Source organism: Danio rerio, chromosome 8, assembly GCF_049306965.1.
Source record: "Danio rerio strain Tuebingen ecotype United States chromosome 8, GRCz12tu, whole genome shotgun sequence".
NCBI classification, from domain to species: Eukaryota; Metazoa; Chordata; class Actinopteri; order Cypriniformes; family Danionidae; genus Danio; species Danio rerio.
Window position 1 is genome coordinate 28,680,175 of NC_133183.1, and position 13,316 is coordinate 28,693,490.

At 34.0% G+C, this 13,316-nt stretch overlaps 1 protein-coding gene across 4 annotated transcripts in view; it reads right to left on the minus strand.

Annotated features, from left to right (window-relative positions):
- The window catches only part of kazna (kazrin, periplakin interacting protein a), a 79,689-nt gene extending 66,627 nt beyond the window's left edge, over nucleotides 1–13,062 (minus strand). For 3 of the 4 annotated variants that reach the window (XM_073908962.1, XM_073908961.1, XM_021478152.2), the window contains exon 1: nucleotides 12,581–13,062. In XM_073908962.1, coding sequence (XP_073765063.1) covers nucleotides 12,581–12,767 — 187 coding nt within the window. In that variant the 5' untranslated portion in view covers nucleotides 12,768–13,062. The remainder of the gene's footprint in view (nucleotides 1–12,580) is intronic. The other variant, NM_001128289.1, reaches the window with a different exon arrangement.
- Nucleotides 13,063–13,316: the final 254 nt, after the last annotated feature.

Here is a 13,316-nt window from a genome sequence, read left to right on the forward strand (position 1 = left end):
ATAAATTAAAAAAAAATCGTTTATTAATTGTAATTGAGTTAAAATGTTCAATTAATTGAGATTTTGATTTTAGACCAAATCGCCTAGCACTAGGTCAGCGTTTCTCAATATTGGTCCTCGCACCCCACCGCTCTGTACATTCCACTTCACTTCTAACACAAACATAATTGCCCTAATAAGTGGGGTCCAGAAGATATTCTGCCATCATTTCAGCTTTATATCTTCCATTCAAATTACATTTTAAGTTAGTGTGCAATATGCAAATTTATATTGTATATATTCAAGGAAGTATATTATGTAACCGTCATGCTTCAAGTAAGAAGACATTGCAGTCAATGCATTTGTGTGAATGAATCTGTGAATGAACATTTCTCATGCTTAAAGAGCAATGAAGGGAGTAGGAAGCAATACACACTGTGTAGGGACATGTTAATTGAAACACAGTTCATGCATGGAGCTCATCTAATGAGCTGGTTATCTAAATCAGGCATGCAATAAGAGAGATGATATGCAAAATATAAAGAGTGGTGCTTGGGATAGGTCATACAAGACTATTCAACAACAAAAATATATATTTTTTTAATTGTCGCCATAACCGATAAACTGGACTAATAGTAGGTCCAAATATGTTTTTGTCCTTGTTTATTGAAGGACAAAAATTCCCCATGAATACATTATTCAATAAATGTATACCAAATGCCATTTCATGGTACGCAAGAATTATTAATGGCCTGTACATTTTCTCAATTCGCCGTTGGCAAGTGTGGAAAGAAGCTATTTTCAGACTTGACTACCTTCATGATTTATTATGTTTAAATACAGCAGCACACATATTCACATTCAAGTAACTCATATAGAGATCAGACAACTGTAATGCTCTTGAGGAGTAAATAGCCTCAATCAAGGGCATTAGAGAAGCAGGCATCAGCTGACCCCAACAATAACTTCAGCACAGTGATAGCCAAACATATCACCAACATGACAGTCAAGATTTATGACTAGAACGTTCATCAGTTTAGCATGCATGTGGATACATGCGGATAAGGATAAATAAAAATAAATAAATAAATAAAGAAGGGAGGGGGACAATCAAAAAATGAGGTAATGGACTGTTCATTCTCAGATTCTCATTGCTCAATGAATGCTTACAGGAGAGAGAAAGATAGAATTTTCTCAAAGATAACAGATTAGAAGTGTTCTATGGTGTAAGATGAATAGAAGGTGCTATTTAGAGAGCAAGATAGCTGATTTATTTATTTTAAATGACAATCATAGGTACATTTGAAAAAAAGAAACTTGTTTATTTGCACCCAGGATGCATATATTTGATTTGATATAAGCAAACATAACAGTTATAATGCAATAAGTGGTGGCAATTCTGAATGTTCTACATCATAATCCTTTATCATTCTACTAAGTTCAAGAAACAATTCGTATAAGTATCAACTATGGATGTGCATTTTAGAAGTGAGGCAGATATGATACATTAAATATATATATGAAGCAGCTATACCGGTTTGATCCGATTCAACACTTATACAATGTGATTGGATGCAATGCAAAGAAAACAAGATTTTTTTATTTCCTTAACTGCCAGGCTAAGCTCAGTTGCTCTAAAACTGATAAGAATGCATCTGATATTACACCTTACTCTCTCATATACAGTAGGATCTTATTATAGTCATACAGATTTTTTTATTTAGTTTTATGGCAGCTTTACAATTTACAATTAGCTGAATAAATAGCATAACAGAATTTAAAATTGTTCTTTAAAGCCTTAAAAACACAAAAAAGTAAAAAAAAAATCTATTAAATAAGGAAATATTGGGAAAGAATAGTACATTTTACCATATTTGCTAGAGGATACATTGGAGCTTGGGACTGCTTACACTATTTACCCATTATTATGGCCAGACAGAATCTGTATAGTAACTTAAAACGTAATATATGAAATAAAAAAATGTTTTTTTTTTTACTTTTATTTAATGTGTATAGCGCAAATCCATTTAAATCCACTTATTTGATAAACAAAGCAAGTCTTCCATATAATATATCTACTAAAGTACAGAAAATATTACTTTACAAACTTTACTGTTTATAATTTAAAATCAACACTTTCATATTAGTCAATATTATTACTGATATTAATATAGAAACTGAAAAATTATAAATTTATACAAGTAAATAAATAGACTCAGTCATATGCTTAAAATCTGTGGAAATCTGTGCATTTCTGCATGATTCTGTGTGGGGCTACTCATTATTCCCTTTTCACTTTTAATACATACGTATGCAGGTTTAAAATTTGACATAAGACATTTAATTTCAACAACAAATATCTAAGTAAAATGCACTTAAACCCCAAAAGTGTACAGATTTATAATGATTGATAATTTACAAATGCATTGAAAACATTAAATGAGACATAATGAAAGTGACTAGGAATTGAGGATTGCGTCAATGTTATGAGTTGGGAAAGAGAACATGTTGCTTAAGCAGTAATAAACATGTTCACTATGTTTCACTTAACAATAAGAAATTCTTGGCTGAATTTTCAGTAATTATGACTTGCAGCCAAAATACCAGCCTTTGTAATCACACATCAGCCTTTAATGCCACACAACTCCGGAACTATGCTGTGTCTTAGAAAAGCAAATCAGTGACAGTCATATTTGTGATAAGCACTTGTAATCAGACTGCGTGTTTTGTTGTTTGACTGCATGGAAATAAGTGAGTCACAATCACTGGTGAGGTAATAAGGGGTGAATATTAACATGGTACAGGACTGACTTCACATCATCAGAAAATACAGAAAGGGCAATATTATCATCAAAATAACGAGTCTGCATTATTCAAAACACGGTTCAAGATCCCATTAAATGGAGTTCTGTCCATTTCAAAATGTCCCAATAGAGAGCAATAAAGCAATGATTGCTTTGCTGAAAACCTTCATATACAGCAAAGCTGCTCTTTGAGTGTAAAGAAATGGCAAAGTTACAAAGCACAAAATCTACTTCAAAGGGAGTTTTCCTCAATCTCAGTACAGGGTATCAGGAAATAGGGTACATGATACCAGTATATCAGTCAGCGTTTTGTGCACTATAAGAAAACTGTATATGAAAAGTTTAAATTTTGAAAAGTAATTTCATAGGCATAATCTTGGAACACCAGTGAGTTGGTTTTAAAACAGGTTGACTTAATCAATACTTAATTGAAATGACAAGCAAAAATATTACTTTTTTTGGAAACATATGCAGGAGTCTAATTATTTAAAGATGTAAAATAAGTCTCTGATGTTCCTGGAGTGTGTATGTGAAATTTCAGCTCAAAATAACACAATATTGTTTTACAACACATTGAAACTGCCTATTTTAAGCTTTGAGCCTAACGGTGTCATTTTGGTGACTGTTGCTTTAAATTCAAATGAGATTGTGCTCCCAGCCCTATTTTCAAAAGAGGGTGGAGCTAGAAATGCCTGTGTCGAAGCAGATTCAAAAACTACATGTGTGTTACAAATGGCACACTATAGACTATGCACTTTTGCACTATATACTATGTATGAAGTGTCGACCCAAATGGAACACAAATGTTTTTTTACTAAAAGCATAATCAAACTGTCGCCCTGATGTTTGTTAGTTGCCAAATCAGTGAAATAAATGATCAAACTAAAATGTAATACCTGCCATGATTATTCACCTTCTGAAGGAGGTATAATCACTTTCGTAGGAAAATAATAAATTAAGTAATCCAACATGAGCGCCCGAAAGCTCCGCCCCTCCGCTATGTGAGCAAAGCAGCAGCCGTTGAGTGCGAGAAGTGTCCAACATCCTATACTTCATTTTAACGGTTGAATAAGTACATCATCAGTTAATCAAAGTGCACTTATTATTTTTAGAGTTCTCAATGTGAATGCACTACTTACACTATTTACACTACAAAATGACGTAAAATAAAGCATAAGTATGCAATTTGGGATGCACCTAAGACTAACATCCCATGCTAATAAGGAAGAGATTGTCACTAGTGGGCGGGGCTTTCCCCTTCTAATGACATGATAAAAAGGGAGAATGTCAACAAAAGAGTTTAGCCATTAAAAGCTGGTTCTATTCCCCGACTGTTGCCACACACAACTGTTTAACACCTCAAAAGTGATTTTTCCATAATAGGTCCCCTTTAAATCTAATACCGCAATACCATGTCACTTGCATGAGTTTGACACTCACATTTCAAAATTCAGACAAATAAGTCATGCATCATTTTTTCAAATATTTCCATAATCCATTGCACTTGCTTGTTCTACACAATAAGAAAGAAAATATCTGCTGCTACTTTAATTTTCCCACAACTTTAAAAAGAATCAAAAGCCAAGTGAAACTTCAGCTAGCACTATCGGAAATTCAAGTCTACTCAAAGAGAGGGAGAGAGAATGAGTTATCGCAGATTAGTTGGGAGCACATCCTACTCATATGTCTAATAATATTAGATTAAAACTGAGCCCGGAACTGTCTCTAACTTGATGGTGGTGATTTAGCCTGACCTTTAATGCTGCTTTAGTGTCATTTAAAGCCTTACATCTTAAATTATGGTGATTCCTTTTGATCCGAGCGTGAAAATGATCTTTATGGGTGAGCTGAGCTCTTGACTGCTTCAATCCAGCTGCTTGATCTGGGTATATGTTGAGATGTTTCATCCTCTGCCTTGCATTTAAATGAGACAGCCGGCATGTCAGGCAGTTTAGGCTCTGGACTGCTTTCAGTCGCCTTCTTTCCCCAACACACTCACACTGATAAAACACCTGTCTGGGATGCAAACAACCAGCTTTAATGTGAATCTTAATAATACATATACAAGCACCTGGACAAACATCCTTATGGAAATATAACCATTTTTATACAAATCAACCTAATCGAAATCCGAAGAGCTAATGTCCCCCTTAATAGCTCATTAATGTCAGTAGGATAAACTAAAAGCATTGATCAGCTGGAGAGCGTGTGTGAGTGTATGTGGAGCGAAGGGAGAAAAAGCTTTTAGCTGCATTATCAGTCCTCCCCTTTGTGATGTCATAATGAGAGAAGATTGCCTAGCAACCCACACTGCTGCCTAGAGACAGATAGATGGGGAATTCAAACTTGAACAGCCCCTATATGGCATAATGTACGGCGAACACAAGCTCACCTGTATGGAACCAATCTTCTCTCTTAATACAGCCAGCCATTTATCATAACTTATTAGCTCATATTTGCCATTCCCAAACGCATAATCGGCATAAACAGGAATAACCAGCCTTCTGTAGGTGCACGGCAGTCGACAGCTGTTACGCTGAAACAATTATGCAGACAGGCCATTAAGGCAATTTAGAAACATCAATATCGCATAAGTCAGATGTATAGCCAAGTGCACTTAAACGCCTGCTTTTGACGGCTGTGGCGAGGACATGCTCTATAACATAACAAGGTGCACTATGCTATAATTGGGAAATTAACTACACAAGTAGCACAGAAGTGTTTGTAAGTGTTTGTGTATGCATTTAGCATCTCATTCGTTAACAGCAGGTCTTTGTAGGGCCATCTGCACTGCTACTCTCTCTTCCAGGAGATAAATAAGCATTGTTCACATCTACACTGACAGGCCCGTGTCTGGGAGCATGTGTCCGTATGACTTTCCATCTTGATAAGTCATTATTTTGTCAATACACATGCCCTGCGCTCTGACATGTCAAAATGACACAAGCAATAACAAAGTTCCTGATTAGCTGATAGAGCAGCTTGGCCAAACTGAAACACTTGCGTTTGACCAGTGCAAGCATTGCCAAGGTCGCGCATCTCATGCCTATTAAACCCTGCATCATCAATGCTTTCAAAATTGAATTGAAATACGTGTAAAATTCAGGCTGATCTCAAGAGGAAACGTAACTATTTTACATTAAGTTTAGTGTCTAATTTGTACAAATTCCTTTCGAGTTCAGTCATATAAAAATGTGCAATTTTTAAAAGGAGTCGTGGCACCAAACCCCACCACTAAACAAGGGCTGCACGATATATCGTTTCAGCATTGATATCGCTATGTGATCTTTCGCAATAGTCACGGTGTGAGTGTACGCAATGTTGAGTCTGGATTATAATTGATCATTTTGCAAGTGTTTTTTGAGGCCAGTGACTGTGTGCGGGTTTTAAAAGAAATCAAAATTTAAAGAAATTTAAATCGAAGGCTATGCAGTATTATTTTAAATTTGATTATTCAATTACTTTTACCTGAATACATTGACTCTTCGGAAAACAATAAAATGCTGTTCATTTAATCTGCATATTTTTCTTTATTGAATTTATCTACGCTCATAGATTGTGTTTTCCTTTTTATGCACTCCCCTACAGAATCATACCAATCAATCTAAAGTGATAAATTCTTTCCAAACAGTTTTTCAACTCATCTAGTAAAATGGTTATTATATCACAATATAGAATATCGCAGAATTAAAACGAAATATTGCAATGTTTAATTTTTCCAGTATCATGCAGCCTTACCTTAAACCCAATCGTCATTGGGGGGATAAACAAAACGTTTCTAAGTTGTACAAATGACATTTTACATCATATTAAATGACCAAAATTGCAAAACTTTTTTTACATGCAAGTGTAGTTGCAAATACAACAACAACAAAAGTCACGGTAAGCAGTGTTACATTGTCAACCAGTGTAAAGTATGGGAAAAATTTAACAACATTCTCATACCTGTCAACATTGGGATATAAAAAAAAACTAGATTCTCCCCCCTCCCAAAAAAAAAAAAAAAAAAAAAGGATTCTCTGTCCAAAAAACAACAACTCAAGCCTACCCAGAAGAACTCCAAAAATGACCTCAAACTCCTTAATATGTTAATTCGGAGCAGTTTAATTGTATACAAGTCTATTTGAAACTGCTACAAATGATAGATAAAACATAGTAAACATTAAAAAAATCAAAAATAAAAGATTTAGCCTATTAAAATAAATGGCCCGTACATAAAGTCATAAAATACCGTTCACTTTTTATTTACTTTATTTAAATACTGAATAAAGTTACTATAATAACTAATTATTCAAGAGCAGTAAATCTCTAATTTTAATACATTCTTTTGTTTGACAACAGGTGTGTCACTTTAAGAATCCACAGATCTAACATTACAATAAAAGCATTTGATTACTTTTATAACCATTTTTTGAAATTATTTGTGTTTAAAATAAAACGAATGCATTTACATATTAATAAGTGTATTTGTCGGTTTAAAAACCATCCAAATTCAAGTGTCTACTTTTACTCCTTTTCAAATCGTGTGCGCAGAAGCTGATCCGGGAACAATGTGTTCATCACTAAGGAGCACGTCCGTCAGTAAATACTATTACATGAGTGGGCTGATTCAGAGGTTGCATAGGAAAGGTGAATGTTTCTGTTTTAATATTAATTTTAAGGTACTTTCAAACCAAAACAAAGTGAAAGCATAATTCTCTTGAACAGCTCTTGCAATTATATCACATTTGAAATCGGCTCTTTGATGGTTCTTTCACTTCTAATAGAAAGATTAAAAATACGGGACAAATATGAGAAAATACTTAAACGAGATAAGAGCAGGAAAGAAAGGTAAAATACACAAAAACAAGAAGGTTGACAAGTATGGATACCTATTCTGACCTGTACTATATTTAAATATGTTTTCATTTATTAAAAATATTCAGTATTGGTGGCAAAAATGTAAAAATCTAGTGGTAAGGAATACAGTGGTAAAGTTTGAAGACTTAAAATGACAATTAATGAGTATCTTCGAATTGCACAGTGATTCTTAATGATAGCTGTAAAGTATAAATACTTAAAGACTTAAAATAAAGACTTAAAATTAGAATTAATGAGCATATTAGAGCTGCAGTGCAATCCTTAAAGATAGCTGAAAAATATAAAGACCTAAAATGAGAATTAATGAGTATATTAGAGCTGAACTGCAATCAATAAAGATAGCGGTAATATATAAAGACTTAAATTGACAATTAATAAGTATTTTAGCGCTGCAGTGCGATCCTTAAGGATAGCGGCAAAGTATAAAGACTTAAATTAACAATTAATATGTATATTAGAGCTGCACTGCAATCTTTAAAGATAGCTGTAAAGTATAAAGACTTAATGACAATTAAAGAGTTTATTAGAGCTGTACTGCAATCCTTAAAAGACAGTGGTAAAGTATAAAGACTTAATGACAATTAACGATTATATTACAGCTGCACTGTAATCCTTAAATAGGTAAAGTATGCAGACTTAAAATGACAATTAATGAGTATAGCTGTACTGTGATTCTTTTAACACGGCATTAGCTGACTCTGTCTAAAATTGCATGACAAGATTTTTTTTTTGCTATTATACTGTTACACTGAATGACATTTTAATGGGTTTCTTTTGTAAAGTGTGATAGAAAAAATATATAATTGTCATCATTTTAGGAAATAGAAAACCTCTATTCGTCTTTGACGAGCACAAACAAACCAAGCCCAAGGCAGAAAAGTGCCTCTCCTGGAGTGGATGTGGGGCATTAGACACAAGATCACAATCTGCTGAGCTCTCAATGAAGTGCTGAATGAAATCAGAGAGAGCTGCAGGCAAGAGCCTCATGGTGATCCTCCGAGTGTTAGAATTCATCTGTGGACATGAGACGAGCTTCTACTGCGGAATACAAGCATTTTATATGCTTTAAAGTCATTTCATAGTAGAATCATATGGGTATTCAAAGTGTACAGCTAGTCAATATCATGAATATTTAGAAGGAATTTGTTTTGCAATAAACTGTGGCTACATTATTCCACTTGCTTTACGATTGCTTATTAAATAAATACTGCATGTAAACTGACTAATAATTGGACAAATTAAAAATGATTATTATACAACTTATCTGACCTCATTACGACCGACGTTTTTTTGAAATACGGTTAAAAAAATTATGTAAAAATGTATTCTGCTTCATTTACAGTAAAAAGTCACCTTTTCACTAAATTTACAATTTATAGTTTGAGTAAATGATATGAGTTTGAGTAAAACTAATTTTGTTTATTCTGTTTGTTTGCTTGCTTTACTCAATGGAATTTCTTTCAAAATAAAAACAAAAATATTGCTATTAAAATAAAGATTAGTTTGTTTGTTTTTTGTATGAAATGAAAATCTGTCATGTTTTCAGACTAGGGCTGCACAATATATCAGTTCATCATCGATATTGCAATGTGCACATCTGCAATAGTCACATCACAGGTTATGCAAATGAGTCTGAATTATAGTTGACCAGGAGCTACAGAATTGTTTTACTGTATGTATAAAGAATTTCTATGATTTAAAATTAAAAATTCTTTCTTAGAAATTTGTCTTGTTTCTAGTCCAATTATCTGCACTTCAAAGTTAAAACAAGATTATTTTGCTAACACCAGTGGCAAAAATTTTTTGCTTGTTTTAACTCTAAATTTTGACTTATTCTTCTGAAGTTGATTACGAAACAATATTTTACTTGCTCCAAGATATTTTGATATTTAGATTAGAAACAAGACAAAACAAAATAAGAAAAGTATTTTTTCCCATTGTGATTATTCAATGTTTGTACCTGAATACTGTTAGGCTCTCATATTTGAAAACTATCAAATATTTCTATTCAAACTTTCATGTCGAACTGTATTCTTATCGCAATATTTATTTTTCAATTATTTGACTTTTCCAATATCATGCAGCCCTATTTTAGACAGTAATACGTAATACTAATTTCCAGTCACAACAAATGAAAACATTTTTTATTCTGTCTGAACAAAAGTCATATTTTGGAGAAAAAAAAGCTCTAAATGATAGGCATAAATTTAATATTCATTTCAGCCACCAAAACATTTCTGCCAAAAATGGCCCAAGTGGGCCTTTTGGTTTTCTGCCTTAAAATATAATAGGTATAGGCTATTCTGTTTTGACTATGAGATTAGTAGCCATATTTCTGCTAGATATTTTTTCTTTGACAAAAATGTTAACTTGCTCACTGGAACTATTTAAATAGTCCCACAAAACTTTCTCAAATATCAGTGAGACGACAACCGTAACCACTCAATAACTGGATGGTTATCACTCTGATGTCCTCATCCCCAGAAGTGATAACCCATTGTTGCAATGTGCTAAATAAATATTTTCATAATTTGTAATTGATTTATTCTTTGAAACTTCAATAATATTTTACGCAATTGTGATGACTTGGTTTTAGTAAGATTAGTAGACAGTCATAGCCATAAATGCAATAGTACAAATAATTGCCATAATCTATTTCGGTGTTTTGGCCTTGGTTTTCTCTTGTTCGGTTTAGGCCAAGAATTTTCTTTTCGGTGCATCCCTACTAAATGACATTTTTTAAATTTGAAATATGGTAGCAATGTTTATAAACCTTTTTACAATAAAATAAGCATTAATACTTATGCCTATATAAAACTCATGCCTAATAAATCCAGAAAATCCAGAGATACCAATTATCATCAAAGCAATTGTTTATTTTTCTGGCATTACAATATGGGAGCTAAAATAATTATTTTTATCATTACTAAATAAATAGTATATGAAAAATTTAAAATATAATATGTGATCTGTCATGCAGAAGATTCTGGTAATGTCTTTCAACTGCTTTGAAAATATCAATACAGTATTCACTAACCAATAAACATACACGTTGTAGCAAATTACGGAATAAATTCCATATGCTATTAAACCATTCAGAGTTTTTCACTGTATGTGGTGAATAAAAATATCCTTTTAATTTATAGAAGAGTTTGTTTTTATTTAAATTATTTAGTAAAAACAATCTGTATAGCTCAATGTACTGCATGTTCATCAAAGCATACCCAAACAAATCAAACCTTGCTTTTAGTAGAACAAAAGTGTCCATTGATGGCTGTGTGTTTGCACAGCGAAACAAAGCCGCACTGTCACTTTAGGCACATTCAGTGCATCAGCAATTTTTAGAAATTGTGGAGTAATTATGGAAATCTCAGTCCAGATTCATCATTATCATGCCCTTAAGCGAGGCACACAACCACAGGGTACAGTAGGTTTGCTTCAGATAAAAAGCATCTGTTAAATGTTACGACCCACACCAGCCCAGGGTGTCTACTCCACAAAGTGAGCGCAGGTGGATCTCAAACAGAGATTCGCTCTGAACTCCCAAGAGACTCAAAACCAAAGCTACGCCACACAGATTAGACAGAAGACTGAACAATCAATCAATGAATGGCCACAACAACAGCACATACAGAAAGGCAGGACAGCCTTATATACTCTCTCATCTGTAGTGTGGTACACTTAGCCTGACAGCATTAATAGAAAATGAAATGAAGGGCCATTTCCTGAAACAAGAGCCACGCTCGATTACATTACGTGGGTTCACAGTAAAACAGCCTCCTTGTGGATAAAGTCTTGTTCAAGTAGAAGAAAGATCTAATGTGCCACAAAAATTTTCTAGGAATGGTGACAACTATGACAGTTATGTAACAGTTCATAATAATTATTTAAGGTTTTGACATTGTAGTAATCAAATTCGACTGCATCAACTGTGGTTGGCTGTTATGCCATCAACACAGGGTAAACATTTCCTCTAATAACATCTGAAACATGTTGATGACCATAAACACTCTTTCTTGAGAGAATAGTTCACCCAAGAAATACATTTGCAATCAATTTCTCAATCTCAAGCTATCCTAAATATTTGACTTTTTCCTTCAGTAAAATGTTTTAAGATGCTCAGCTGAAACGGTGGTGATTTGTAGAATGCAAGACAATGGCTACATGCAGCAATACAATAATAATACAATAATAATATTAACAAGTAGTGTTAAGTTTCGTTTTTGCTAGGATCCCTAATAAGACTAAGGTAAAGTTGATTTTATATTCGCACATTCATTCAGTGACATGCTCCCTGTATATTGTTGATCGTGGTACTTTGAATATTTAACTTGAAATCACATGTAAGTATGACTTCAAAACAACATTAACCCTATTTATTTGACCGTGAACAACGTAGTACTTTGATAGTCATCATAATGCTTACATGATTTCACTATTTATAATTTACAAAGAATACATTTCTGAAATTATATTAGTAAGGAGAAAGTCTAAATGTGTGAATATAAAAACCAACTTTACCACAATCTTGATAACAGCTCAATGTATCATCAGGAATCTTTGAGTATTAATTATATTTTAACTGTATGTGTTTTTTTATATTCTAAATGTGTACCAAAACCACCAAGGAACATGGTTTAAGTGAGAAAATAAAAATCTTCTTTTAAAAAAAAAGGTTTTCCTCAACAAAAATGTCACCTACATCTTGAAGTAGCCAGAGGCTGAGCAAACTGACAGTATTTTTTTCATTTTTCAGTGAACAATCATTTTACTAAAACACTTATTCTCTCAAAAGTGTCCTGAAGAACTCTATTTGTTAATGATGGAAGTGAAAACAGAGTCTCATTACACTAAATCAGAGAGAAAGAGACTTTCTGTCAGTCACTCGAAGGTCACACAGGTAAGTGACATAAGCGGTCACAGGTGCAGATTCTTACCCTGGTGGTTCTGTTGTTGCTGCTGCTGCTGATGTTCCTGCGGTTCTCCCGGTTCTTCCAGCTCGCCGAGTTCTGCCAGTCTGTGGCCGGTGGCTGTGAGCTCCGCGCGCAGGTTCGCCACATCCTGCTTCGCGCACTGGATCGCGCCATCGATCCGCTGAGCGAGCTGCTTATTCTCCTCCATCATTCTCCGGATCTTCGCCTGCGGGAAGAATCCACGGAACCCACGGAGCGAGTCATATCGCCTGCTGCATCATAAGCTTACAAAAATCCCATTCTGACTGTGTCCTCTCTTTTATAAGCGCAGAAATCCCCCAGAATCCACAAGCTGAGGGCGGATTTTTAAAGTGTCATGCTGTCTAATGTGTAGATGTGGCTGTCAGGGAGAAAGATAAACAGAGAGACACAGACACTCGGGAGAGAATAAAACAGCGTGCTTCACTAAACGACTCCTGCCGCCGCGCGCGCTCGTAGAGAGAGTTGAACGCACGAGAGACTCTGAGCGGCTCTTTAAACGGACTGTACCATCTGAGCAAGACAAGGGGAGGCACCTATTGACAGGAACGTGCCATTTACGTCTTAACATTCATTCATTCATTCATTCATTCATTCATTCATTCATTCATTAAATATGCCCAATGTTTATTTATTTCTAAATTTATATAAACTATTATAATAATTACAACAACAACAAATAATAAAAAAATAAACAAATACAAAATGTAAAAAATAGCAC